Source organism: Lolium perenne, chromosome 5 (genome assembly GCF_019359855.2).
Source record: "Lolium perenne isolate Kyuss_39 chromosome 5, Kyuss_2.0, whole genome shotgun sequence".
Taxonomy (NCBI): Eukaryota; Viridiplantae; Streptophyta; class Magnoliopsida; order Poales; family Poaceae; genus Lolium; species Lolium perenne.
The window spans coordinates 154,075,817-154,103,689 of NC_067248.2; the positions used below are offsets into that span (position 1 = coordinate 154,075,817).

The 27,873-nt window shown below is 41.3% G+C and overlaps 1 protein-coding gene across 2 annotated transcripts; it reads left to right on the forward strand.

Annotated features, from left to right (window-relative positions):
* The first annotated feature begins 1,785 nt into the window (after positions 1–1,785).
* Positions 1,786–11,170, forward strand: LOC127300290 (kinesin-like protein KIN-4A). 2 transcript variants are annotated; one of them, XM_051330383.2, is made up of 25 exons: positions 1,786–2,582; positions 3,761–3,907; positions 4,230–4,379; positions 4,465–4,724; positions 5,052–5,239; positions 5,339–5,463; positions 5,628–5,664; positions 5,754–5,845; positions 5,967–6,077; positions 6,169–6,279; positions 6,493–6,586; positions 6,701–6,816; positions 6,897–6,992; positions 7,092–7,199; positions 7,280–7,396; positions 7,507–7,587; positions 7,837–7,908; positions 8,308–8,401; positions 8,499–8,530; positions 8,611–8,708; positions 8,810–8,905; positions 9,132–9,353; positions 9,705–9,861; positions 10,247–10,402; positions 10,489–11,170. In XM_051330383.2, exons 1-25 carry the CDS (start codon positions 2,460–2,462, stop codon positions 10,717–10,719), a joined length of 3,114 nt encoding a protein of 1,037 aa, XP_051186343.1. In that variant the 5' UTR covers positions 1,786–2,459; the 3' UTR covers positions 10,720–11,170. The 2 variants fall into 2 exon arrangements, with proteins under 2 accessions (XP_051186343.1, XP_051186344.1); XM_051330384.2 differs by having other exon boundaries at positions 6,704–6,816.
* The last annotated feature ends 16,703 nt before the right edge of the window (positions 11,171–27,873 follow it).

Below are 27,873 nucleotides of genomic sequence, written 5' to 3' on the forward strand. Positions count from 1 at the left end.
TACTCGGAATGCTGCCAAGGGCAAAATTAGACGAAAGTCAGAATGCACTACTGTGGCTGAGTTGTCAGAATTAGGCGAATGCCAAAATGAACCTTTTTGCCCTTAATAAAAGGCAATACACAAGTGCAAATCCAGGAAAACAAGAAAAAAAAGTTGAAAACATTTCAGAAACATAGACAGCTGAAAAAAGGTAATAAATGGCTTTAATGAAAGGAGACATTTTAGGAGCAATGACTTCGCATTCATACAAAGATTTCAAAACTCAAATTGGTGGTGGTATGATTTTGCACGTTAAGAGAGGGGAGACAAATAATGCTCACAAATCATATGCATGATCAGGGCAGGGAGTGTACCCGGAGCATATTTTCCCGTTACGAGATGAGATGATATATACTAGTGGAGTGCGGTGGCTGGCTAACAACCAAGGAGATGGGGTGTCCTTGTTGCAGGGACAGACAGACAGATAGACACAGTGGTAACAATCACAGCGAATTTTCACAGACGGAAGCAGAGCACGCACTCTCCTCTGTCCTCTCACTCACTCGCTTGCTTCCTTCCTCATCACCAGAAAAGCAGAGCAAGAAAGAAAAGATTAATGGGAAAATCTACATGTCAGCGCCGCATTGGTCGCACTCTCGTGCGGCGGGTCAGGAAACGCATCGCTGCCCCTATAATCACGATTACATCTCGTCCAACGGCCACGTCCACTGCCTGAGTTAGGCCCACTTGCACCTTATCCTCTCACCACGACCACACAAGAAACCACGACGGAAAGCAGCGCCTAGAGAGAAGAGAGGAGAGGCTGCCATCACGCGAGCACGGAGTAGACGGGGAGGCCGCCGCCGCCCAGCACGGAGTAGCCGGGGAGGCCGCCGCGGCGCTGAGCATGGAGCAGCGGGGGTAGGCCGGCGACGCGGCCATCAAGCACGGAGTAGCCGCCTTGGCGCCACCGTTGCCGCCGCGGTGTTGCAGTCGAGCACGGAGCAGCGGGGAAGGCCGCCGTCGATTACGTAGATGCTGGGGAGGCGGCCGTCGCTGCCGCTGCTCCGCCATCAAGCATGGGCAGCGGCCGCCGTCCCCTCCGAGCACATAGTGGGAAGGCCCCTGCCGAGGAGCAGATCGAGGCACGGCCACGAGGAGTCTTAGACCTTGCTGCGCGACAACGAAGCAGTTAGCGGCGGGAGTGGGCGTGAGCAGGGCTGGGGATGACGGGTTCAGCGAGGTGATGCCGGAGGAGCTCCACGGCGTGGTTTGAGCCTGACAATTGGACTTAATTAACCTAGTAGTTAAGTTTAATTAACCTGGTAATTAGTAATCTGGCAACTATCACCCCTAATTAATGCTATGACAATTACAAAAAATAACTTGGCTACCATGCCTAATTAATCAGGCAACCAGGAACTAATAATATGGAAATTAGTAAGAACTGAACCCTCCATCTAGGTCTAACTAATTTTGCTTAGTAATCTGGAAATTATGGATAATTTATCTGGTAATTGTACGGGGAGAAAAAGTCTTCTTCACATCCATATGGACTGTACATGTAGAAGGTATATGGATTACTACTTCTCATATTTTTGTTCAGCAACTCTGCGAGTGCATGCAATAGCAGGAGGAGAAAGATACGCCTGGCGTTTCGAGGATGTGAGGTAGAGACGTGATTAGATGGGTCGTGGAGACGTTTGACTTTTGTACGAGCTGGCACATGCAACCGTACACTGCTTATCAACCGCCGCACGAAACCTGAAATATGCGGCGCCGCTATGTAGCTTTGTCCAAGATTAATTAGTTAAAGAGAGGCACACACACTCCCACCTACACAGCATCGATCGCCCGTCCTCCATTTCCACCCACCACCAGCCCCAGACGCCTCTCCCATTCTCCATCGTCCCTCCCGAGAACGCCACCACCAAGGAAGATCCAAGTCCCGAGATTCTTGGCCCGAGAGCTGGATTCCTCGGAGCTCGAGCAGCATTTGTAGCGATCGGTCGAGGCTGCGCGCGGCGGTTGGATCGACCGGGGAGGAGGAGTAGCGTGGCCGGCGGTGGTGGAAGTGGTTGCAGCGCAGGAGTGTGGGTCAAGTTCCTCCAGCTTTTCCACCTGAAATCCATCTCCATCTGAATCCCCAGCTCCAAGAAACAAGAGAGAGAGATTGCAGTACAACCCAAGAAACCATGATGGTGCGGCAGGAGGATTGATCGGTGCTCGGCAGTAGTAGTAGTAGTGGCCGCTGCTGTTACTCACCAGTCACCATCCTTACTTCTCTTTCCTTTAATCCTTGCTTCACTTCTCCTCTCCCTCCCTCCCTCTCTCTCTCTGTCCTCGTCTATCTTATTGCCTTGTTGCAAGAAACACACACCCTACCGGACACATTTCCTTTCCTTTCTTTCTTTCTTTCTTTCTTGGTTGGTGCTCGCGTCCCGCTCGGAGGGTTTGTTGTATGATCGGAGGCAGCCGAGATGACAATGGAGCACGGCGAGGATTGCAGCGTCAAGGTGGCGGTCCATGCCCGGCCGCTCATCGGCGACGAGAAGCTCCAGGGATGTAAGGACTGCGTCGCCGTCGTGCCAGGCAAGCCGCAGGTATGTACTTGCTTGCCTAGTTCTTCTTGTTCCTTCGCTCGATTGAGCCTTTCTCTTTTGTTTTGGTCTGTCGGTCGGCTGGAATGTTTGTGTTTTGGCTTTATTTTGTTTTTTTTCTCCGTCTTTCTTTGTTCCTTTTGGTTTCTTCACAAGCAGTACTATGTCTCAGTTCAGATACTAGATTGACTCGTCCGGTCAATTATGTGGATGATTTTCGCGCAATCAGTCTCCTTTTTCTCTATCCAATTCTGCTGATATGATGAATTATCCTGTTTTCCTTGTCTTAAAAAAAGAAAGAGCAACGCATATTTATTTCCATTTTTATAAAATTCAGAGACTGCATGGAAATTTTCTGGCCATCTTTTAGGATTGCAACACTAGATTTCGTCAAGAACTAAAAGAAAAAGACTCCTCTCTTCGACACACGACACTCTGTGTTATCTCCGTTGCATCAAGAACAGCCAAGACCGATCCACTTCTTCTTTCACCAATCTTGGACATCGAGATTCTGTCCAGCAAAAGCTTGTGAAATTCAAGGAGGAGAATCTAAGGTTGCTTGCTTTGCGTCCCTGTTTTAGCTCCCCCATGACCATGATAGAGATGCGTAGTTACCCCTTTTTCTCTTCCCTTTTTGACCATTAAATGTGGGTGTTTCTCTCTCGTCGCAAAATTTCGACTGTCGGCAGTGCCATAATTCTCCACAATTCTGGTGCGGAGTTGCGTCCAATCCTGTAGGTGTTCGTGCTCTTCTTTATTTGGGCAGGAATCCTGTCAGCATCACCACGCAATTATCAGTCCAGCTTTGTTTTGCTGATCCGGTCCTTTTCAGCTCCCCCAATTCGAGCTCTTTCCCATTTCTTCTTTGAGGAAGATTTACAGACTTGAAGGTAGGATTGGGTTCCAGCCTGAGCTAACACTGACTGAGATCTGGCTTAACTCACTTTTCTCTATTTTTATTTCCAAATGCTCTTCTTCTCCAGCTGTCACTGGCACACCCTTCTTGGTCTTTCTTGGGTTCTTGATATGTGTGATCATTTTCTTTCTTTTTATGGTTGAAGCATTTTCGGAGTTAAGATGATGAGATGAAAAGTAGCAACTTTCTTTTCTCCCCACTTTATAATAGTAGCTGTAACAGAACTGACGAGAGATGTGCTTTTATTGTTGCTGAAAAACTGCAGGTCCAGATCGGCAGCCACTCCTTCACCTTCGACCATGTCTACGGCAGCTCCGGCACGCCGTCGACGGCCATGTTCGACGAGTGCGTGGCGCCGCTGGTGGAGGGGCTCTTCCAGGGCTACAACGCCACCGTGCTCGCATACGGCCAGGTCAATCATTCATTCATTTCATTTCGCTCTCCCATGTGCCATTCATTCATACATATGTTAGAGCATCTGGACCACCACGTTGGGGTGGGGGAGGGAGCTGCAATGCGAGCGAAAAAAGCCAGCAGCACATCATGTGCTCATGCTGGAACAACTATCCCTTTTCCTTCCAGCTGTTTCTGCCATAATGGGGCAGGCTGCCTTGCTTTCTTGCTCCCACAAACTAAACCCCAAATGTTGTTCATTTTTTCTTTCTTTTACAGCCCACAAAATGCTGATCATTTTTCCAAGTCTAAACTTTTTTTTATTTTTTTCATTTCAATAGACTGGCTCAGGGAAGACATACACCATGGGGACATCGTGCAAGGAGGGGTCGCATGTCGGGATCATCCCGCGAGCCATGGCTGCGCTCTTCGACAAGATTGAGAAGCTAAAGAATCAAGTAGAGTTCCAGCTACGAGTTTCATTCATCGAGGTACATGACAATCTCATCTGAACTGCCCGTATCATTTAACAGTCCTCTAGAAAATTTAGTTATGCTATACTACTCTTTTGGATAGATCTTGAAAGAAGAGGTCAGGGATTTGCTTGATCCTGCAACTGTTGCTGCTGGCAAAGTTGAGAACGGCAATGGACACGTCGGCAAACTGTCTGTGCCAGGCAAACCTCCAGTGCAGATCCGAGAGGGATCAAATGGGGTGATAACGCTAACGGGGTCGACCGAAGTGCATGTCACCACCCAAAAGGAAATGACTACATGCCTTGAACAAGGTTCTCTGAGCCGTGCCACTGGGAGTACCAACATGAACAACCAATCAAGGTTAGCAACAGTAACGTAATCATCATTCATCATCACTCGTAATTTATTTGACGAGAAAAGGAAGCAGCATCATTAAGATTGGAAACATGCTATCAGTGCTGGATACAGTTTCTTGTTATGAATTACACTGTTACATCCCTACTTATATCACTCTAGGATCTTTTGTTCAGTCAGCAATATGTTGTCATCCGCTCTTAAGAAAAGTCAATGTTTTTTGTTAACTAATTTGTTAGGGCACATTCAATCATACTGGCTCTATGATACCCCCCCTTCCTCAAAATTCTACAACTTAATGAACTTTATGCTTTTGCTTTCGGCATGTAATAGTCGTTCCCATGCCATCTTCACAATCACATTGGAGCAGATGCGCAAATCAGATCCCATCATGGCATCAGATGGAATGCCTATAGAAGAGATGAATGATGATTATCTCTGTGCCAAACTCCATTTAGTGGATCTTGCGGGGTCAGAACGGGCCAAGAGAACTGGTTCTGATGGCCTTCGGTTCAAGGAAGGTATTTGGCATTTTTTTTCTTCTTTTGTTTCCGATGAAACACTTGATGCAATGTCATCTCGGCCGAAAACTAAAGGCGATTTATGCCTCATGTCATTAGGTGTTCATATCAATAGAGGACTTCTTGCCCTTGGCAACGTCATAAGTGCTCTTGGAGATGAGAAAAAGAGGAAAGAAGGCGCACATGTCCCTTACCGGGACAGCAAACTCACTCGCCTTCTCCAGGTTATATTCTTCTCACACAACTGAACAAAAATGGTCTTACAATGTTATTGATTTCATAGTTATGTTCAATTCAACTGCTGCTTCAACATCAGATACTTTCTGTATTAGGTATCGGTTGTGGTAATACTAATTACTTCTGATCTATTTCGGTTTATTTATAACAGGATTCACTTGGTGGAAACAGCAAGACTGTAATGATAGGTAATTCATTTTGCTGGGTACCACTCTCATACAATATGTACAGTTCTATATTTACATCAACTGACGCATATCTATATTTTGTGCTGCAGCTTGTATTAGTCCAGCAGATATTAATGCTGAAGAAACACTGAACACACTGAAATATGCTAACCGGGCACGTAATATTCACAATAAGCCAATTGTGAGTTTATTATCTTTAGTTTCCCTAGAAATATATCAGTTGTCTATCTTTTTTTCTACTAAATTTGTATTTTTTTCCAGGAAGGTTATAACACTTTTTTATTTACTTAAATGATTTCCAGGTCAACAGGAATCCGATTGCTGATGAGATGAAAAGAATGCGCCAGCAGCTTGAGTACTTGCAAGCAGAGCTAGTTTTAGCTCGTGGAGGAGTTGGATCAGATGATGTTCAGGTAAATGTTCTATAAGTTATTTGCAATGTCATCGGCAAAATATACTGTGGACGTAGTCACTCACACTAAGCAACAAGAGATCAATTTGCAGGGTCTCAGGGAAAGGATCTCATGGCTTGAACACACGAATGAAGACCTTTGCAGGGAACTATATGGCCTTCGCAATCATGTTCACTCCGATCCATGTGAACCTGAGCTGCACGTATGTCAATGAATTCTTAAGCATGGTTTTGGATATTCTACATTTGAAAACAATGCATTTCCACTGCTCCTTTCAGTTGCATGTCCATTCTCGCAAAGGAAAAAAGGGATACAATGACATAACACATTTTCTATTACTTATTTTCCATAACTCTGCACTTGAAAATGATAGCTCTACTGTATACATTTTTTTACTGATTTTGCTCTGTTTCAGAAAACTGGAAGTGGCTATATCAAAGGTGAAGGACTCAAACGAAGCTTGCAGAGTACGGAACCATTTGATGTCCTTATGACTGACACAGTAAGAGGTAATCTCTTAGCATCTCGTAGTTATTTGTTTGCACTTTAAACCATGACTAAACCTGTAATTTATCTCTGTTGTCTTACTATTACTGTATGCCACTAACTTCCTGTACCTGCAGAAGGCAACCCTAAAGATATTGATGAAGAAGTAGCCAAAGAATGGGAACACACGATGCTGCAGGATAGCTTGGGCAAAGAGTTAAATGAATTAAATAAACAACTGGAGAAAAAGGAGGTATGGGTTATCTTCTTACTCTTGTATTCTGATTATCCTTGACAAGAACCTTACCACAACTTTTCCCAAATAATTCGCAGTCTGAGATGAAAGGGTATGGACATGATACTGTGGCACTTAAGCAACACTTCGGAAAGAAACTTATGGAGCTCGAAGAAGAGAAAAGTGCTGTACAGGTTTGTCATAACATCTTCACACTAGCATACTTAGTCAACAAGAGTTACATATTACTACAAAGCATACTAATCTTACAAGAAACTTTTGAACAATTTCAGAAAGAGAGGGACAGATTGTTGGCTGAAGTTGAAAGTCTAAATGCAGATGGACAGACACATAAGGTGCGAGATGCCCAACTGCAGAAACTTAAAGCATTTGAAGCACAGGTACATAAAGCTTCTTAATTATGTGTTCTAATAATTTTCACAGTTTAGTACATGTTAGTAATAAAATACTGTCCCTGCAGATTCTAGAACTCAAGAAAAAGCAGGAGAGCCAAGTTCAACTTCTGAAAGAAAAGCAGAAGAGTGACGAAGCTGCTAAGAAACTTCAAGAAGAAATCCATTTTATAAAGTCTCAGAAGGTTACCTTCACTTTGTCAACTTGTCTATGATAACTGCATCATTTGTGCACATTTGCGAGTATTTATTAATAATATCTGCTGCATATTAAGACAACCTTTTATGATGTCAGGTTCAACTACAGCACAAAATCAAACAAGAAGCAGAACAGTTCCGGCAATGGAAGGCTTCGCGTGAGAAGGAACTTCTACAGGTACGAATGATTCATTGGTACTTAGTACCACCGTCATTTGTAGTGACACCCAAACATATAAAACTATGTTTCAGAAATGATTCACTTCTAATTTTATATTATGTTAAAAATTGGAATAAGCTTTTGTTGGATTCTACATTTGGTATTCGTAGTGTTTATGCAATGCTTCTGTTGTAATATTTTCATAGATGGAGTTTAGTATCCCAGATATCATTTGAGAGTCTTAATTGTCTGTTTCCTTCAATGCAGTTGCGGAAGGAGGGGCGGAGAAATGAATATGAACGTCACAAACTTCAAGCACTTACCCAAAGACAAAAATTGGTAAGTTCATCATCTAAAATTGCACTGAAAGAGAAAATGGAGTACTGCAATATTTTGAAAAAACAAGCGAAGAGAAAAAAAAATTCGATTTAAGAACTGTTGTGTCGTGCTGAGGGAAGCTGGTTCTTACCGAGTAGTCATGTCTTGAACATAGTGCTATACTGAATTACAGTGTTGAAGAGACAAAGGTGTCATCCTTAATCGGTGTTGAAGGAAACAAAAGTGTGAAGTGACAAAAGTGAATAATCTAATCTTCATAGTTTTGTCCCATCAAGACTGACTACTGTCAAAACCAACAAATATGATTAAGAACAGAACAAGCCAATGCCCCTTGTATCTATAATATTGCTCCTATAATATAAATTGAATACCTATATGGCGCACTTTTTCGATGTATAGGTTCTCCAAAGGAAGACTGAAGAAGCCGCCATGGCTACCAAAAGGCTGAAAGAGATACTTGAAGCTCGAAAATCTTCAGGGCGTGATAATTCAGGTATATCTCTCAGCCTCTCTGCATGATGACAATATTATTTGCATCAATACTTCGAATCTAACAACATTTCAATTTTTTCTTATTCCTCCAACTATAGCTGGCATGAATGGTACTTCTCCTGGCTCTCATGTAAGATCTATCCATACTTGCCAATAAACTCTGATATTTATTCCGACCATATTCCTCAACATATTTCTTTTTCAACACAGATGAGTGAGAAATCGTTGCAAAAATGGCTAGATCAGGAGTTAGAAGTCATGGTTCATGTCCACGAAGTCCGAAATGAATATGAAAAGCAGTCTCAATTGTATGTGTTGCGTGTAGTTATTTTTTTCACAATTGTTTTTTGCAGATATTGTTTACATTTTTCTGTATAATTCATGACCTCAAAATAATATGTTTTTGAAGGCGTGCGGCCCTTGGTGAGGAGCTTGCCATTTTGAAGAAAGAAGATGTCATGTCTGGTGCAGCTAGTCCGCCAAGAGGGAAGAACGGAAACTCTAGGTAATTGTTGTCCCCTTGTTTTCGATGTACTTAAGGTATCTTTTCATCACATATTTATTCCATTTATTATCACATTAGCTACGTCATATACATGAATTCTTACTGCTACACTATATACAAATCTGTCATCCCGTTTCTTGTAACATGAGTGAACATATTTAATTTCCATGTTATATTCAGGTCTTCAAAATGTTCATGCATGTCTTGACTGCAACTTGTTTTGCAGGGCAAATACCTTGTCACCAAATGCACGACAATCTAGGATAGCAGCACTTGAGAGCATGGTCACAATCTCTTCAAATACTCTTGTTGCAATGGCATCTCAACTCTCAGAAGCTGAAGAAAGAGAGCGTTCATTCTCCGGGCGTGGTCGTTGGAATCAGTTGCGGTCAATGGGAGAGGCAAAGAGTTTGCTACAGTACATCTTTAGTGTTGCTGCAGATGCAAGGTTATTATGACATCTTCATGGTTTCTCACTAATGCATCATCTTCTGTCGAAAGGATATATCATATCATCATCCATACTGCTCAAATTGTTTTTTTTGTAGAATCTGAAACTAAGATCACCCTTCATTTTTAAGCGATAGCTGATAGTAAACAAAACTTAAAAGAGTGGGTTTTCTTTTATTTTTAAAGTGTTACAATATGTCAGATGTGAACGAAGCAGATACTCAGATTTTTTGAGATACCATGCAAGATCATTTTTTCCTTCTGAAAGTGTGACTCTTTCAAAGCCACCTTCATTTAATATATTTGATATTGAAACAAAGAGTGATGCTTCTCTTTGCTGTTGAACCAGATCTGTAGTAAGGGAAAAAGAAATTGAGATCAAGGAAATGAAGGAACAAATGACGGAGCTCGTTGGCATTCTTCGACATAGCGAATCACGTAGGAGGGAACTTGAGAAGCAGAGCAAACAGAAAGAGCAGACAACCCCCATGGCTACTACACCTCCGGTGCGATTTCTGCCATCTTGCAACATCTACTCCCTCTTGTCCCTCTTGTTCCAAATATGAAAAGTTTTAGAATCTATTTCTATGGCAGTCCAACATTTTTAGGTTTGACCAAGAATTTTCAACATCGAGAACAACAAAATTGATACTGTCAGAACCATCACGAAATATTCTTCAATATTACACAATTATATATTTCTTATGAAGCATGTTTTCAAAGAAATCTGTTGTTGAATGTCCAAACTTCCTACATTAGAGTCACAGACCATATAGAGTTAATAGTTGGAAAAAAAAACATTGTTACAATACAGTAAACATGGCACCGATTTTTACCATGGACATTTGACGTATAACATTAATAATAATGAAAAAAATATACATCTTATAGGGAAGCGGAAATGGGTCTGCGAAGCACTCTGCCGATGACTCCAACACACCATTATCCCCGGTTGCAGTTCCTGCGCAGAAGCAGCTGAAGTACTCAGCTGGAATTGTAAATAGCCCCAGCAAAGGGGCACCGGCATTCAACAAACAGCAACTTAAGGTTTTATATCTCAACCTGATATATATTTTCTATTTTCGTCTTTGACTGGCTCTTATACATTTTTTAATCGATGATCTTCAATGCAGATGGTTCCAATTGCACAGTTACCTGTCGGCAAGAAGGTTTCAATATCAGGGCAATCAGGAAAGCTTTGGCGATGGAAAAGGAGCCACCACCAGTGGCTACTGCAGTTCAAGTGGAAGTGGCAGAAGCCCTGGAAACTGTCTGAAATGATCCGCCACAGCGATGAAACGATGACGAGGGCTAGACCCAGACCCCAGCTTCTTATCACGCATAAACCTCAGAAAGTGATGTGAAACAGGCTCTTCTTTTTTCGGCTTCACATGAACTGACACGGTTTGCGGACCTACACAGCTAACATTGCAGCTAAGATCTCCTTTTGCGCTTCGTTTTTACTTAGCCATGGGGTCGACAAGTATATGTTCTTGATAGGGTGACTGTCTTTGGGTGTAAATTTCCTGTGCCTATAAAGTGAGATGTGAATGTAGAGAGGTGGTGAAAGTAGTGAGTGGGTGAGTGAGTGGCCATTCTTCATGGAAGAAGTTTGTACAATGTTTCAGCCTTCACCTAACTGGAGAGATGTCAACAGTTGGTGCTCTTCTACATAAAGATTTGCAAGAAGGATGATGAAAGTTGGATGTCTTGTGCTTATTGTTTTTGTTTGTTGATATTGAAAGTGGCAAGTCAAATGACTGGTGTGGTTTGTTAGGAGTTATTATTGGTCTAACAGAGCAACTTATGCCCCTATATTTGACCATTGTTGTATTATGTTGTGCATCAGTGATGTTTCATAGATGTGTTGCATTCAGCCAAAACTTTATTCAAAATGGTAGGAAAGAGCCAAAATATACTTCACATTGTTCAGTGAACATAAACTGACATTCACAAAGTTCGTAATAAATCAGGTTGTGTGCATCAATTGATGCAAAGGCTAGGAGTTCATACCCCTTTATGGAAAAGAAGACTATAGATAAGAGAGAGCCTGAGAAACGGCTACCACATTCAAGGAAGGCAGCAGGCGCGCAAATTACCCAATCCTGACACGGGAAGGTAGTGACAATAAATAACAATACCGCGGGGAGGTAGTGACAATAAATAACAATACCGGGGGCGCATTAGTGTCTGGTAATTGGAATGAGTACAATCTAAATCCCTTAACGAGGATCCATTGGAGGGCAAGTCTGGTGCCAGGAGCCGCGGTAATTCCAGCTCCAATAGCGTATATTTAAGTTGTTGCAGTTAAAAAGCTCGTAGTTGGACTTTGGGCCGGGTCGGCCGTTCCGCCTCACGACGAGTGATGCGTGCAGTTAACACACGTCCGTTGGGAACCCCAAGAGGAAGGTGTGATGCGTACAGTAGCAAGTTTTCCCTCAGTAAGAAACCAAGGTTATCGAACCAGTAGGAGTCAAGAAACACGTGAAGGTTGTTGGTGACAGAGTGTAGTGCGGCGCAACACCAGGGATTCCGGCGCCAACGTGGAACCTGCATAACACAATCAAAGTACTTTGCCCCAACGTAACAGTGAGGTTGTCAATCTCACCGGCTTGCTGAAAACAAATGATTAACCGTATAGTGTGGAAGATGGTGTTTGTTTGCGAAGAACAGTAAAGAATAAGTATTGCAGTAGATTGTATTTCAGATGTAAAGAATGGACCGGGGTCCACAGTTCACTAGTGGTGTCTCTCCCATAAGATAAATAGCATGTTGGGTGAACAAATTACAGTTGGGCAATTGACAAATAAAGAAGGCATAACAATGCACATACATATATCACGATAAGTACTATGAGATTTAATCAGGGCATTACGACAAAGTACATAGACCGCTATCCAGCATGCATCTATGCCTAAAAAGTCCACTTTCAGGTTATCATCCGAACCCCTTCCAGTATTAAGTTGCAAACAATAGACAATTGCATTAAGTATGGTGCGTAATGTAATCAACACAAATATCCTTAGACAAAGCATCGATATTTTATCCCTAGTGGCAACAGCACATCCACAACCTTAGAACTTTCTCACATCGTCCTGCATTCAATGGAGGCATGAACCCACTATCGAGCATAAATACTCCCTCTTGGAGTTACAAGTATCAACTTGGCCAGACCCTCTACTAGCAACGGAGAGCATGCAAGAACATAAATAACATATATGATAGATTGATAATCAACTTGACATAGTATTCCATATTCATCGGATCCCAACAAACACAACATGTAGCATTACAAATAGATGATCTTGATCATAATAGGCAGCTCACAAGATCTAACATGTAGCACAATGAGGAGAAGACAACCATCTAGCTACTGCTATGGACCCATAGTACAGGGGTGAACTACTCACACATCAATCCGGAGGCGATCATGGCGATGAAGAGCCCTCCGGGAGATGATTCCCCTCTCCGGCAGGGTGCCGGAGGCGATCTCCTGAATCCCCCGAGATGGGATTGGCGGCGGCGGCATCTCTGGAAGGTTTTCCGTATCGTGGCTCTCGGTACAGGGGGTTTCGCGACAAAGGCTATAAGTAGGCGGAAGGGCAGCGTTGGAGGGCTGACGAGGGGCCCACCCCATAGGGCAGCGCGGGCCCCCCTTAGGGCGCGCGGCCCTATGGTGGCGGCGCCTCGTGGCCCCACTTCGTATCCTCTCCGGTCTTCTGGAAGCTTCGTGAAAAAATAAGACCCTGGGCGTTGATTTCGTCCAATACCGAGAATATTTCCTTTGTAGGATTTCTGAAACCAAAAACAGCAGAAAACATCAACTGTCTCTTCGGCATCTTGTCAATAGGTTAGTGCCGGAAAATGCATAATAATGACATAAAGTGTGTATAAAACATGTGAGTATCATCATAAAAGTAGCATGGAACATAAGAAATTTTGGATATGTTTGAGACGTATCAAGCATCCCCAAGCTTAGTTCCTACTCGCCCTCGAGTAGGTAAACGATAACAAGGATAATTTCTGAAGTGACATGCTATCATAATCTTGATCAATACTATTGTAAAGCATATGAGATGAATGCAGCGATTCGAAGCAATGGTAAAGGCAATGAGTAAACAACTGAATCATATAGCAAAGACTTTTCATGAATAGTACTTTCAAGACAAGCATCAATAAGACTTGCATAAGAGTTAACTCATAAAGCAATAAATTCTTAGTAGAAAGCTTTGAAGCAACACAAAGGAAGATATAAGTTTCAGCGGTTGCTTTCAACTTCAACATGTATATCTCATGGATAATTGTCAACATAAAGCAATATAACAAGTGCAATAGGTAGATATGTAAGAATCAATGCACACAGTTGACACAAGTGTTTGCTTCTAAGATAGAAAGAAGTAGGTAAACTGACTCAACATAAAGTAAAAGAATGGCCCTTCGCAGAGGGAAGCATGGATTACTATTTTTGTGCTAGAGCTTTTCATTTTGAAAACATAGAAACAATTTTGTCAACGGTAGTAATAATTCATATGTGTTATGTATAAGACATCCTATAAGTTGCAAGCCACATGCATAGAATACTAATAGTGCCCGCACCTTGTCCTAATTAGCTTGGATTAACACGGATTATCATTGCATAACATATGTTTCAACCAAGTGTCACAAAGGGGTACCTCTATGCCGCCTGTACAGAGGTCTAAGGAGAAAGTTCGCATTGGATTTCTCGCTTTTGATTATTCTCAACTTAGACATCCATACCGGGACAAGATAGACAACATATAATGGACTCCTCTTTTAATGCTTAAGCATTCAACAACAGATAATATTCTCATAAGAGATTGAGGATTTGTGTCCAAACTGAAACTTCCACCATGATTCATGGCTTTAGTTAGTGGCCAAATGTTCTTCTCTAACAATATGCATACTCAAACCATTTGATCATGAAAAATCGCCCTTACTTCAGACAAGACGAACATGCATAGCAACTCACATGATATTCAACAAAGGTGAAATAGTTGATGGCGTCCCCAGAAACATGGTTACCGCTCAACAAGCAACTTATAAGAAATAAGATACATAGCTACATATTCTTCACCACAATAGTTTTTAAGGCTATTTTCCCATGAGCTATGTATTGTAAAGGCAAAGAATAGAATTTTAAAGGTAGCACTCAAGTAATGTACTTTGGAATGGCAGAGAAATACCATGTAGTAGGTAGGTATGGTGGACACAAATGGCATAGTTTTTGGCTCAAGGATTTGGATGCACGAGAAGTAATCCCTCTCAATACAAGGCTTAGGCTAGCAAGGTTGTTTGAAGAAACTCAAGTATAAACGGTACAGCAAAGCTTACATAAGAACATATTACAAGCATTATAATACTCTACACTGTCTCCTTGTTGTCCAAACACCTTAACCAGAAAATATCTAGACTCTAGAGAAACCAATCATGCAAACCAAATTTTAACAAGCTCTATGTAGTTCTTCATTAATAGGTGCAAAGTACATGATGCAAGAGCTTAAACATGATCTATATGAGCACAAAAATTGCCAAGTATCAAATTATTCAAGACATTATTCCAATTACCACATGAAGCATTTTCCGTTTCCAACCATATAACAATGAACGAAGCAGTTTTAACCTTCGACATGAACATTAAAAGTAGCACTAAGAACACATGTGTTCATATGCAACAGCGGAGCGTGTCTCTCTCCCATACAAAGAATGCTAGGATCCGATTTTATTCAAACAAAAACAAAACCAAAACCAAACAGACGCTCCAAGTAAAGCACATAAGATGTGACTGAATAAAAATATAGTTTCACTAGAGGTGACCTGATAAGTTGTCGATGAAGAAGGGGATGCCTTGGGCATCCCCAAGCTTAGATGCTTGAGTCTTCTTGAAATATGCAGGGATGAACCACGGGGGCATCCCCAAGCTTAGACTTTTCACTCTTCTTGATCATATTGTATCATCCTCTCCTCTCTTGACCCTTGAAAACTTCCTCCACACCAAACTCGAAACAAACTCATTAGAGGGTTAGTGCATAATTGAAAATTCATATATTCAGAGGTGACATAATCATTCTTAACACTTCTGGACATTGCACAAAGCTACTGAAAGTTAATGGAACAAAGAAATCCATCAAACATAGCAAAACAGGCAATGCGAAATAAAAGGCAGAATCTGTCAAAACAGAACAGTCCGTAAAGACGATTTTTTCTGGGGCACTTAACTTGCTCAGATGAAAAAGCTCAAATTGAATGAAAGTTGCGTACATATCTGAGGATCACGCACGTAAATTGGCAGATTTTTCTGAGTTACCTTCATAGAATTCTAATCAAATTCGTGACAGTAAGAAATATGTTTCTGCGCAGTAATCCAAATCTAGTATCAACATTACTATCAAAGACTTTACTTGGCACAACAATGCAATAAAATAAAGATAAGGAGAGGTTGCTACAGTAGTAACAACTTCCAAGACTCAAATATAAAACAAAAGTGCTGTAGTAAAATAATGGGTTGTCTCCCATAAGCGCTTTTCTTTAACGCCTTTCAGCTTGGCGCAGAAAGTGTGAATCAAGTAACATCAAGAGATGAAGCATCAACATCATAATTTTCCTTACAAACACAACTTGTTGCAGAGGGTACCTTAGATGCTTCATTATCTAAATTCCCCATAGTGGTACTAAGGGTTTTATCAGCTTTAGGCTTATAATAATTCTTTGGCTTAGGCACCTTAGAGACATACATGAATTTTTGCTCCTTGCCCACATAAGCTTTCTCCTTAAATTTAAGAGAAGAAAAAGTTGAACCCAATGTTCCCATAGCTTCTTCAAGTTTACCAATCCTATGGGTTTGATTATCATGGATAGCACAAGTTTCTAAAATAGCAATTCTTTCGTTAATTCCTCCTAGGAATTTATCAAGTTTATCAGTATTATCAAGTAATATTCCCAGTTTAGTATCAGCACTTGGAAGATTTTTCTCTATGGCTTCCAACTTTTTCATGACATCCTCAAGAGAGATTTCAATTTTAGTTTCATTAATAGGTGGTATTCCAACTAGGCTCTCAATGATGCAACTAGCTTCTAAAGCAGGAGTACCTAGGAAATTACCCCCCGAAAGAGTATCAAGAACATACCTATTCCAGCTAGATATACCAACATAAAAGTTCCTAAGTAGGATAATAGTGGAGTGTTTCTTAGTGCACCTATGATGACCATCACTAATTCTATACCAAGCATCTTTAAAGCTTTCTCCACCTTGTTGCTTAAACGAACGAACTTCAACTTCAGGATTACTCATTTCAGCAGTAGTAAATAAAGCAAACTAAATAAAGTAAATGCAAGTAACTAATTTTTTTTGTGTTTTTAATATAGAGAACACAACAAGACAGTAAATAAAGTAAAGCTAGCACCTAATTTTTTTGTGTTTTTGATATAGAGAGCAAACAAAGCAGTAAATAAAATAAAGTAAAGCAAGACAAAAACAAAGTAAAGGATTGGATGTGGGAGACTCCCCTTGCAGCGTGTCTTGATCTCCCCGGCAACGGCGCCAGAAAAAGAGCTTGATGCGTGCAGTTAACACACGTCCGTTGGGAACCCCAAGAGGAAGGTGTGATGCGTACAGTAGCAAGTTTTCCCTCAGTAAGAAACCAAGGTTATCGAACCAGTAGGAGTCAAGGAACACGTGAAGGTTGTTGGTGACGGAGTGTAGTGCGGCGCAACACCAGGGATTCCGGCGTCAACGTGGAACCTGCACAACACAATCAAAGTACTTTGCCCTAACGTAACAGTGAGGTTGTCAATCTCACCGGCTTGCTAAAAACAAAGGATTAACAGTATAGTGTGGAAGATGATGTTTGTTTGTGAAGAACAGTAAAGAACAAGTATTGCAGTAGATTGTATTTCAGATGTAAAGAATGGACCGGGGTCCACAGTTCACTAGTGGTGTCTCTCCCATAAGATAAATAGCATGTTGGGTGAACAAATTACAGTTGGGCAATTGACAAATAAAGAAGTCATAACAATGCACATACATATATCACGATGAGTACTATGAGATTTAATCAGGGCATTACGATAAAGTACATAGACCGCTATCCAGCATGCATCTATGCCTAAAAAGTCCACTTTCAGGTTATCATCCGAACCCCTTCCAGTATTAAGTTGCAAACAACAGACAATTGCATTAAGTATGGTGCGTAATGTAATCAACACAAATATCCTTAGACAAAGCATCGATGTTTTATCCCTAGTGGCAACAGCATATCCACCACCTTAGAACTTTCTGTCACTGTCCCAGATTCAATGGAGGCATGAACCCACTATCGAGCATAAATACTCCCTCTTGGAGTTACAAGTATCAACTTGGCCAGAGCCTCTACTAGCAACGGAGAGCATGCAAGAACATAAACAACATATATGATAGATTGATAATCAACTTGACATAGTATTCCATATTCATCGGATCCCAACAAACACAACATGTAGCATTACAAATAGATGATCTTGATCATGATAGGCAGTTCACAAGATCTAACATGATAGCACAATGAGGAGAAGACAACCATCTAGCTACTGCTATGGACCCATAGTACAGGGGTGAACTACTCACACATCAATCCGGAGGCAATCATGGCGATAAAGAGCCCTCCGGGAGATGATTCCCCTCTCCGGCAGGGTGCCGGAGGCGATCTCCTGAATCCCCCGAGATGGGATTGGCGGCGGCGGCGTCTCTGGAAGGTTTTCCGTATCGTGCCTCTCGGTACAGGGGGTTTCGCGACGAAGGCTATAAGTAGGCGGAAGGGCAGCGTTGGAGGGCTGACGAGGGCCCACCCCATAGGGCGGCGCGGGCCCCCCTTAGGGAGCGCGGCCCTATGGTGGCGGCGCCTCGTGGCCCCACTTCGTATCTTCTCCGGTCTTCTGGAAGCTTCGTGGAAAAATAAGACCCTGGGCGTTGATTTCGTCCAATTCCGAGAATATTTCCTTTGTAGGATTTCTGAAACCAAAAACAGCAGAAAACAACAACTGGCTCTTCGGCATCTTGTCAATAGGTTAGTGCCGGAAAATGCATAATAATGACATAAAGTGTGTATAAAACATGTGAGTATCATCATAAAAGTAGCATGGAACATAAGAAATTATGGATACGTTTGAGACGTATCAAGCATCCCCAAGCTTAGTTCCTACTCGCCCTCGAGTAGGTAAACGATAACAAGGATAATTTCTGAAGTGACATGCTATCATAATCTTGATCAATACTATTGTAAAGCATATGAGATGAATGCAGCGATTCGAAGCAATGGTAAAGGCAATGAGTAAACAACTAAATCATATAGCAAAGACTTTTCATGAATAGTATTTTCAAGACAAGCATCAATAAGACTTGCATAAGAGTTAACTCATAAAGCAATAAATTCTTAGTAGAAAGCTTTGAAGCAACACAAAGGAAGATATAAGTTTCAGCGGTTGCTTTCAACTTCAACATGTATATCTCATGGATAATTATCAACATAAAGCAATATAACAAGTGCAATAGGTAGATATGTAAGAATCAATGCACACAGTTGACACAAGTGTTTGCTTCTAAGATAGAAAGAAGTAGGTAAACTGACTCAACATAAAGTAAAAGAATGGCCCTTCGCAGAGGGAAGCATGGATTACTATTTTTGTGCTAGAGCTTTTCATTTTGAAAACATAGAAACAATTTTGTCAACGGTAGTAATAATTCATATGTGTTATGTATAAGACATCCTATAAGTTGCAAGCCACATGCATAGAATACTAATAGTGCCCGCACCTTCTCCTAATTAGCTTGGATTAACACAGATTATCATTGCATAACATATGTTTCAACCAAGTGTCACAAAGGGGTACCTCTATGCCGCCTGTACAGAGGTCTAAGGAGAAAGTTCGCATTGGATTTCTCGCTTTTGATTATTCTCAACTTAGACATCCATACCGGGACAACATAGATAACAGATAATTGACTCCTCTTTTAATGCTTAAGCATTCAACAACAGATAATATTCTCATAAGAGATTGAGGATTTGTGTCCAAACTGAAACTTCCACCATGATTCATGGCTTTAGTTAGCGGCCAAATGTTCTTCTCTAACAATATGCATACTCAAACCATTTGATCATGAAAATTTCCCTTACTTCAGACAAGACGAACATGCATAGCAACTCACATGATATTCAACAAAGGTGAAATAGTTGATGGCGTCCCCAGAAACATGGTTACCGCTCAACAAGCAACTTATAAGAAATAAGATACATAGCTACATATTCTTCACCACAATAGTTTTTAAGGCTATTTTCCCATGAGCTATGTATTGTAAAGGCAAAGAATAGAATTTTAAAGGTAGCACTCAAGTAATGTACTTTGGAATGGCAGAGAAATACCATGTAGTAGGTAGGTATGGTCGACACAAATGGCATAGTTCTTGGCTCAAGGATTTGGATGCAGGAGAAGTAATCCCTCTCAATACAAGGCTTAGGCTAGCAAGGTTGTTTGAAGCAAACTCAAGTATAAATGGTACAGCAAAGCTTACATAAGAACATATTGCAAGCATTATAAGACTCTACACTGTCTCCTTGTTGTCTGATGACCCACAAGTATAGGGGATCGCAACAGTCTTCGAGGGAAGTACAACCCAATTTATTGATTCGACACAAGGGGAGACAAAGAATACTTGAAAGCCTTAACAGCGGAGTTGTCAATTCAGCTGCACCTGGAAACAGACTTGCTCGCAAGAGTTTATCAAGGTAAGCTTTTATAGCAAGAGCGTAGTGAAATAACAGCAGCAGAGTAACAAAGACAGCAGTAGTGATTTTAGTAAACAGCAGGATTAAAATACTGTAGGCACGGGGACGGATGAACGGGCGTTGCATGGATGAGAGAAACTCATGTAACAATCATGCAGGGAATTTGCAGATAATAATAAAATGGTGTCCAAGTACTAATCAATCTATAGGCATGTGTTCCAATTATAGTCGTACGTGCTCGCAATGAGAAACTTGCACAACATCTTTTGTCCTACCAGCCGGTGGCAGCCGGGCCTCAAGGGAAACTACTGGATATTAAGGTACTCCTTTTAATAGAGTACCAGAGCAAAGCATTAACACTCCGTGAACACATGTGATCCTCACATCACTACCATTCCCTCCGGTTGTCCCGATTCGTCACTGGGCCATCAGTTCCGGACAGAGACATGTGTATACAACTTGCAGGTAAGATCAATAAACAATGAATATCATGATGAAACAATAACATGTTCAGATCTGAGATCATGGCACTCGGGCCCTAGTGACAAGCATTAAGCATAACAAGTTGCAACAATATCATCAAAGTACCAATTACGGACACTAGGCACTATGCCCTAACAATCTTATGCTATTACATGACCAATCTCATCCAATCCCTACCATCCCCTTCGGCCTACAGCGGGGGAATTACTCACACATGGATGGGGGAAGCATGGCTGGTCGATGGAGAGGCGTTGGCGGTGATGATGGCGATGATCTCCTCCAATTCCCCATCCCGGCGGAGTGCCAGAACGGAGACTTCTGGCTCCCGCGACGGAGTTTCGCGATGTGGCGGCGTTCTGGAGGCTTTCTGGCGACTTCGACTTCTCTCTGTGCGTTTTTAGGTCGAGGCCGATAAATAGTCCGAAGGAGGGCGTCGGAGGCCGGCCGAGGGGGCCACACCATAGGGCCGCGCGGGCCCCCCTAGGCCGCGCCGCCTTATGGTGTGGGGCCCTCGGGCCTCCACCTTACTTGACCTTCTGGCTCCGTCAGTATTCTGGGAAAATAGGGCCTTCTGCATAAATTCCGAGGATTTTCCCGAAAGTTGGATTTCTGCACAAAAACGAGACACCAGAACAGTTCTGCTGAAAATAGCGTTAGTCCGTGTTAGTTGTATCCAAAATACACAAATTAGAGGTAAAACAATAGCAAAAGTGTTCGGGAAAGTAGATACGTTTTGGACGTATCAACTCCCCCCAAGCTTAGCTTATTGCTTGTCCTCAAGAAATTCAGTTAACAACTGAGCGATAAAAGAACTTTCACGAACACATTTGCTCATATGATGTATATATTCTCATGCTATGGCTAATACTTAAGCAGTTCATAATGAGATATATGCAAATAGGATCATCTAACAGCTATGTCAATCATGAAGAGGTACCAACAATTAATAATAAGCATCATGAATCATGTATATAAGCAGGATTGCAATGTTCATAAGAAAGTATGATAAAGTGGTATCTCGCTTGCCTGTATTTGATTGGCAAAACATAAATGCCCGGGCACCTCTGGAGTTCATAGAAAGACTAGAAGTAATGATTGTCAAAGATAAAAGCATCAAAGTTATACCACAATCAATCATATTTTGAGACAAGCATATTATACTAAGAATGACAGTCGTGCTCTCAAGATAGTGCTCAAAGAAATAATGGAGACACAACATAGAAGTAAAAGATTGACCCTTCGCAGAGGGAAGCAGGGATTAACATGCGCTAGAGCTTTTCATTTTTATAAAGACAGCAGTAAAATTATTTTGAGAGGTGTTTGTTGTTGTCAACGAATGGTAATGGGTACACTAACTACCTCGCCAACCGGACTTTCAAGAGCGGCTCCCATGAATTATTTGCATGTTTATGTGGCACTCCTTCCAACCTTTCTTACGCAAACCATGGCTAACCGAATCCTCGGGTGCCTGCCAACAATCTCATACCATGAAGGAGTGCCTTTTTATTTTAGTTTTATTATGATGATGACACTCCCCCCAACCTTTGCTTACACAAGCCATGGCTAACCGAATCCTTCGGGTGCCGTCCAACAATCACAAACCATGGAGGAGTGTCTATTTAGGTTAATTAATTTGGGACTGGGAATCTGATGGCGTGTAACTCACACGTTCGTTGGGAACCCCAAGAGGAAGGTATGATGCGCACAGCAGCAAGTTTTCCCTCAGAAAGAAACCAAGGTTTATCGAACCAGGAGGAGCCAAGAAGCACGTTGAAGGTTGATGGCGGCGGGATGTAGTGCGGCGCAACACCAGGGATTCCGGCACCAACGTGGAACCTGCACAACACAACCAAAGTACTTTGCCCCAACGAAACAGTGAGGTTGTCAATCTCACCGGCTTGCTGTAACAAAGGATTAACCGTATTGTGTGGAAGATGATTGTTTGCAGAAAACAGTAGAACAAGTATTGCAGTAGATTGTATTTCAGTAAAGAGAATTGGACCGGGGTCCACAGTTCACTAGAGGTGTCTCTCCCATAAGACAAACAGCATGTTGGGTGAACAAATTACAGTTGGGCAATTGACAAATAAAGAGAGCATGACAATGCACATACATATCATGATAATTATAGTGAGATTTAATTGGGCATTACGACAAAGTACATAGACCGCCATCCAACTGCATCTATGCCTAAAAAGTCCACCTTCAGGTTATCATCCGAACCCCTTCCAGTATTAAGTTGCAAAGCAACAGACAATTGCATTAAGTATGGTGCGTAATGTAATCAACAACTACATCCTTAGACATAGCATCAATGTTTTATCCCTAGTGGCAACAGCACAACACAACCTTAGAACTTTCTGTCCTTGTCCCGGTGTCAATGCAGGCATGAACCCACTATCGAGCATAAGTACTCCCTCTTGGAGTTACAAGCATCTACTTGGCCAGAGCATCTACTAGTAATGGAAAGCATGCAAGATCATAAATAACACGTAGATATAACTTTGATAATCAACATAACAAGTATTCTCTATTCATCGGATCCCAACAAACGCAACATATAGAATTACAGATAGATGATCTTGATCATGTTAGGCAGCTCACAAGATCCGACAATGATAGCACAATGGGGAGAAGACAACCATCTAGCTACTGCTATGGACCCATAGTCCAGGGGTAGACTACTCACACATCACACCGGAGGCGACCATGGCGGCGTAGAGTCCTCCGGGAGATGATTCCCCTCTCCGGCAGGTGCCGGAGGCGATCTCTGGATCCCCGAGATGGGATCGGCGTTGGCGGCGTCTGCGGAAGGTTTTCCGTATCGTGGTTCTCAGTACTGGGGGTTTCGTCATGGAGGCTATTTGTAGGCGGAAGGGCCGGTCAAGAGGCGGCACGGGGGCCCCACACCACAGGGCCGCGCGGCCAAGGGGGGGCCGCGCCGCCCTAGGGTGTGGCCCCCTCGTGGCCCCTCTTCGTCTCTCCTTCGGACTTCTGGAAGCTTCGTGGAAAAATAGGCCCCTGGGTTTTGATTTCGTCCAATTCCGAGAATATTTCCTTACTAGGATTTCTGAAACCAAAAACAGCAAAAAACAGCAACTGGCACTTTGGCATCTTGTTAATAGGTTAGTTCCAGAAAATGCACGAATATGACATAAAGTGTGCATAAAACATGTAGATAACATCAATAATGTGGCATGGAACATAAGAAATTATCGATACGTCGGAGACGTATCAGCATCCCCAAGCTTAGTTCTGCTCGTCCCGAGCAGGTAAAATGATAACACAGATAATTTCTGGAGTGACATGCCATCATAATCTTGATCATACTATTTGTAAAGCATATGTAGTGAATGCAGCGATCAAAACAATGTATATGACATGAGTAAACAAGTGAATCATAAAGCAAAGACTTTTCATGAATAGCACTTCAAGACAAGCATCAATAAAGTCTTGCATAAGAGTTAACTCATAAAGCAATAATTCAAAGTAAAGGCATTGAAGCAACACAAAAGAAGATTAAGTTTCAGCGGTTGCTTTCAACTTGTAACATGTATATCTCATGGATATTGTCAACATAGAGTAATATAATAAGTGCAATATGCAAGTATGTAGGAATCAATGCACAGTTCACACAAGTGTTTGCTTCTTGAGGTGGAGAGAAATAGGTGAACTGACTCAACATTGAAAGTAAAAGAATTGTCCTCATAGAGGAAAAGCATCGATTGCTATATTTGTGCTAGAGCTTTGATTTTGAAAACATGAAACAATTTTGTCAACGGTAGTAATAAAGCATATGCATCATGTAAATTATATCTTATAAGTTGCAAGCCTCATGCATAGTATACTAATAGTGCCCGCACCTTGTCCTAATTAGCTTGGACTACCGGATCATCACAATGCACATGTTTTAACCAAGTGTCACAAAGGGGTACCTCTATGCACTTTGTACAAAGGTCTAAGGAGAAAGCTCGCATTGGATTTCTCGCTATTGATTATTCTCAACTTAGACATCCATACCGGGACAACATAGACAACAGATAATGGACTCCTCTTTTATGCATAAGCATGTAACAACAATTAATAATTTTCTCATATGAGATTGAGGATATTGTCCAAAACTGAAACTTCCACCATGGATCATGGCTTTAGTTAGCGGCCCAATGTTCTTCTCTAACAATATGCATGCTTAACCATAAGGTGGTAGATCGCTCTTACTTCAGACAAGACGAACATGCATAGCAACTCACATGAAATTCAACAAAGAGTAGTTGATGGCGTCCCCAGTAAACATGGTTATCGCACAACAAGCAACTTAATAAGAGATAAAGTGCATAATTACATATTCAATACCACAATAGTTTTTAAGCTATTTGTCCCATGAGCTATATATTGCAAAGGTGAATGATGGAATTTTTAAAGGTAGCACTCAAGCAATTTACTTTGGAATGGCGGAAAATACCATGTAGTAGGTAGGTATGGTGGACACAAATGGCATAGTGGTTGGCTCAAGTATTTTGGATGCATGAGAAGTATTCCCTCTCGATACAAGGTTTAGGCTAGCAAGGCTTATTTGAAACAAACACAAGGATGAACCGGTGCAGCAAAACTCACATAAAAGACATATTGAAGACATTATAAGACTCTACACCGTCTTCCTTGTTGTTCAAACTCAATACTAGAAATTATCTAGACCTTAGAGAAACCAAATATGCAAACCAAATTTTAGCATGCTCTATGTATTTCTTCATTAATGGGTGCAAAGCATATGATGCAAGAGCTTAATCATGAGCACAACAATTGCCAAGTATCACATTACCCAAGACATTAATAGCAATTACTACATGTATCATTTTCCAATTCCAACCATATAACAATTTAACGAAGGAGAAACTTCGCCATGAATACTATGAGTAGAAACCAAGGACATACTTGTCCATATGCTACAGCGGAGCGTGTCTCTCTCCCATAAAGTGAATGCTAGGATCCATTTTATTCAAACAAAACAAAAAAAAACAAAAACAAACCGACGCTCCAAGTAAAAGCACATAAGATGTGATGGAATAAAAATATAGTTTCAGGGGAGGAACCTGATAATGTTGTCGATGAAGAAGGGGATGCCTTGGGCATCCCCAAGCTTAGACGCTTGAGTCTTCTTAATATATGCAGGGGTGAACCACCGGGGCATCCCCAAGCTTAGAGCTTTCACTCTCCTTGATCATGTTGCATCATACTCCTCTCTTGATCCTTGAAAACTTCCTCCACACCAAACTCGAAACAACTCATTAGAGGGTTAGTGCACAATATAAATTAACATATTCAGAGGTGACACAATCATTCTTAACACTTCTGGACATTGCATAATGCTACTGGACATTAGTGGATCAAAGAAATTCATCAACATAGCAAAAGAGGCAATGCGAAATAAAAGGCAGAATCTGTCAAAACAGAACAGTTCGTATTGACGAATTTTAAAATGGCACCAGACTTGCTCAAATGAAAATGCTCAAATTGAATGAAAGTTGCATACATATCTGAGGATCATGCACGTAAATTGGCTTAATTTTCTGAGCTACCTACAGGGAGGTGGACCCAGATTCGTGACAGCAAAGAAATCTGGAACTGTGCAGTAATCCAAATCTAGTACTTACTTTTCTATCAACGGCTTAACTTGGCACAACAAAACACAAAACTAAGATAAGGAGAGGTTGCTACAGTAGTAAACAACTTCCAAGACACAAAATAAAAACAAAGTGCTGTAGGTAAAAACATGGGTTGTCTCCCATAAGCGCTTTTCTTTAACGCCTTTCAGCTAGGCGCAGAAAGTGTGTATCAAGTATTATCAAGAGACGAAGTGTCAACATCATAATTTGTTCTCATAATAGAATCAAAAGGTAACTTCATTCTCTTTCTAGGGAAGTGTTCCATACCTTTCTTGAGAGAAAATTGATATTTTATATTACCTTCCTTCATATCAATAATAGCACCAACAGTTCGAAGAAAAGGTCTTCCCAATATAATGGGACAAGATGCATTGCATTCAATATCCAAGACAACAAAATCAACGGGGACAAGGTTATTGTTAACGGTAATGCGAACATTATCAACTTTACCCAAAGGTTTCTTTGTAGAATGATCAGCAAGATTAACATCCAAATAACAGTTTTTCAGCGGTGGCAAGTCAAGCATATTATAAATTTTCTTAGGCATAACAGAAATACTTGCACCAAGATCACATAAAGCATTACAATCAAAATCTTTGACCTTCATCTTAATGATGGGCTCCCAACCATCCTCTAGCTTTTTAGGAATAGAGGCTTCGCGCTCTAGTTTCTCTTCTCTAGCTTTTATGAGAGCATTTGTAATATGATGCGTGAAAGCCAAATTTATAGCACTAGCATTAGGACTTTTAGCAAGTTTTTGTAAGAACTTTATAACTTCAGAGATGTGGCAATCATCAAAATTCAAACCATTATAATCTAAAGCAATGGGATCATCATCCCCAATGTTGGAAAAAATTTCAGCAGCTTTATCACAGGCAGTTTCAGCAGTTTTAGCAGTTTCAGGCAGTTTCTCGCGCTTTGCATTAGAAGTGGAAACATTGCTAACACCAATTCTTTTATTAGTATTAGTAGGAGGTGCAGCAACATGTGTAGCATTAGCATTACAAGTGGTGGTAATAGTCCAAACTTTAGCTACATTCTTCTCTTTAGCTAGTTTTTCATTTTCTTCTCTATCCCACCTAGCACGCAGTTCAGCCATTAATCTTATATTCTCATTAATTCTAACTTGAATGGCATTTGCTGTAGTAACAATTTTATTATGATGATTTTCATTAGGCAAAACTTTCGATTTCAAAAGATCAACATCAGCAGCAAGACTATCAACTTTAGAAGCAAGTATATCAATTTTCCCAAGCTTTTCTTCAACAGATTTGTTAAAAGCAGTTTGTGTACTAATAAATTCTTTAAGCATGGCTTCAAGTCCAGGGGGTGAACTCCTATTATTGTTGTAAGAATTCCCATAAGAATTACCATAGCCGTTGCCATTATTATAAGGATATGGCCTATAGTTGTTACTAGAATTGTTCCGGTAAGCATTGTTGTTGAAATTATTATTTTTAATGAAGTTTACATCAACATGTTCTTCTTGTGCAACCAATGAAGCTAATGGAACATTATTAGGATCAATATTAGTCCTATCATTCACAAGCATAGACATAATAGCATCAATCTTAGCACTCAAGGAAGAGGTTTCTTC

What these genes read in the sequence shown, in the direction of transcription:
- LOC127300290 (XM_051330383.2), top strand. Translation starts at nt 2,460, where the DNA reads ATGACAATGGAGCACGGCGAGGATTGCAGCGTCAAGGTGGCGGTCCAT. An exon ending in GTGAGAAGGAACTTCTACAG is followed by an intron (nt 7,588 to 7,836) that starts GTACGAATGATT and finishes CCTTCAATGCAG; the next exon opens with TTGCGGAAGGAGGGGCGGAG. An exon ending in AGTGTTGCTGCAGATGCAAG is followed by an intron (nt 9,354 to 9,704) that starts GTTATTATGACA and finishes CTGTTGAACCAG; the next exon opens with ATCTGTAGTAAGGGAAAAAG.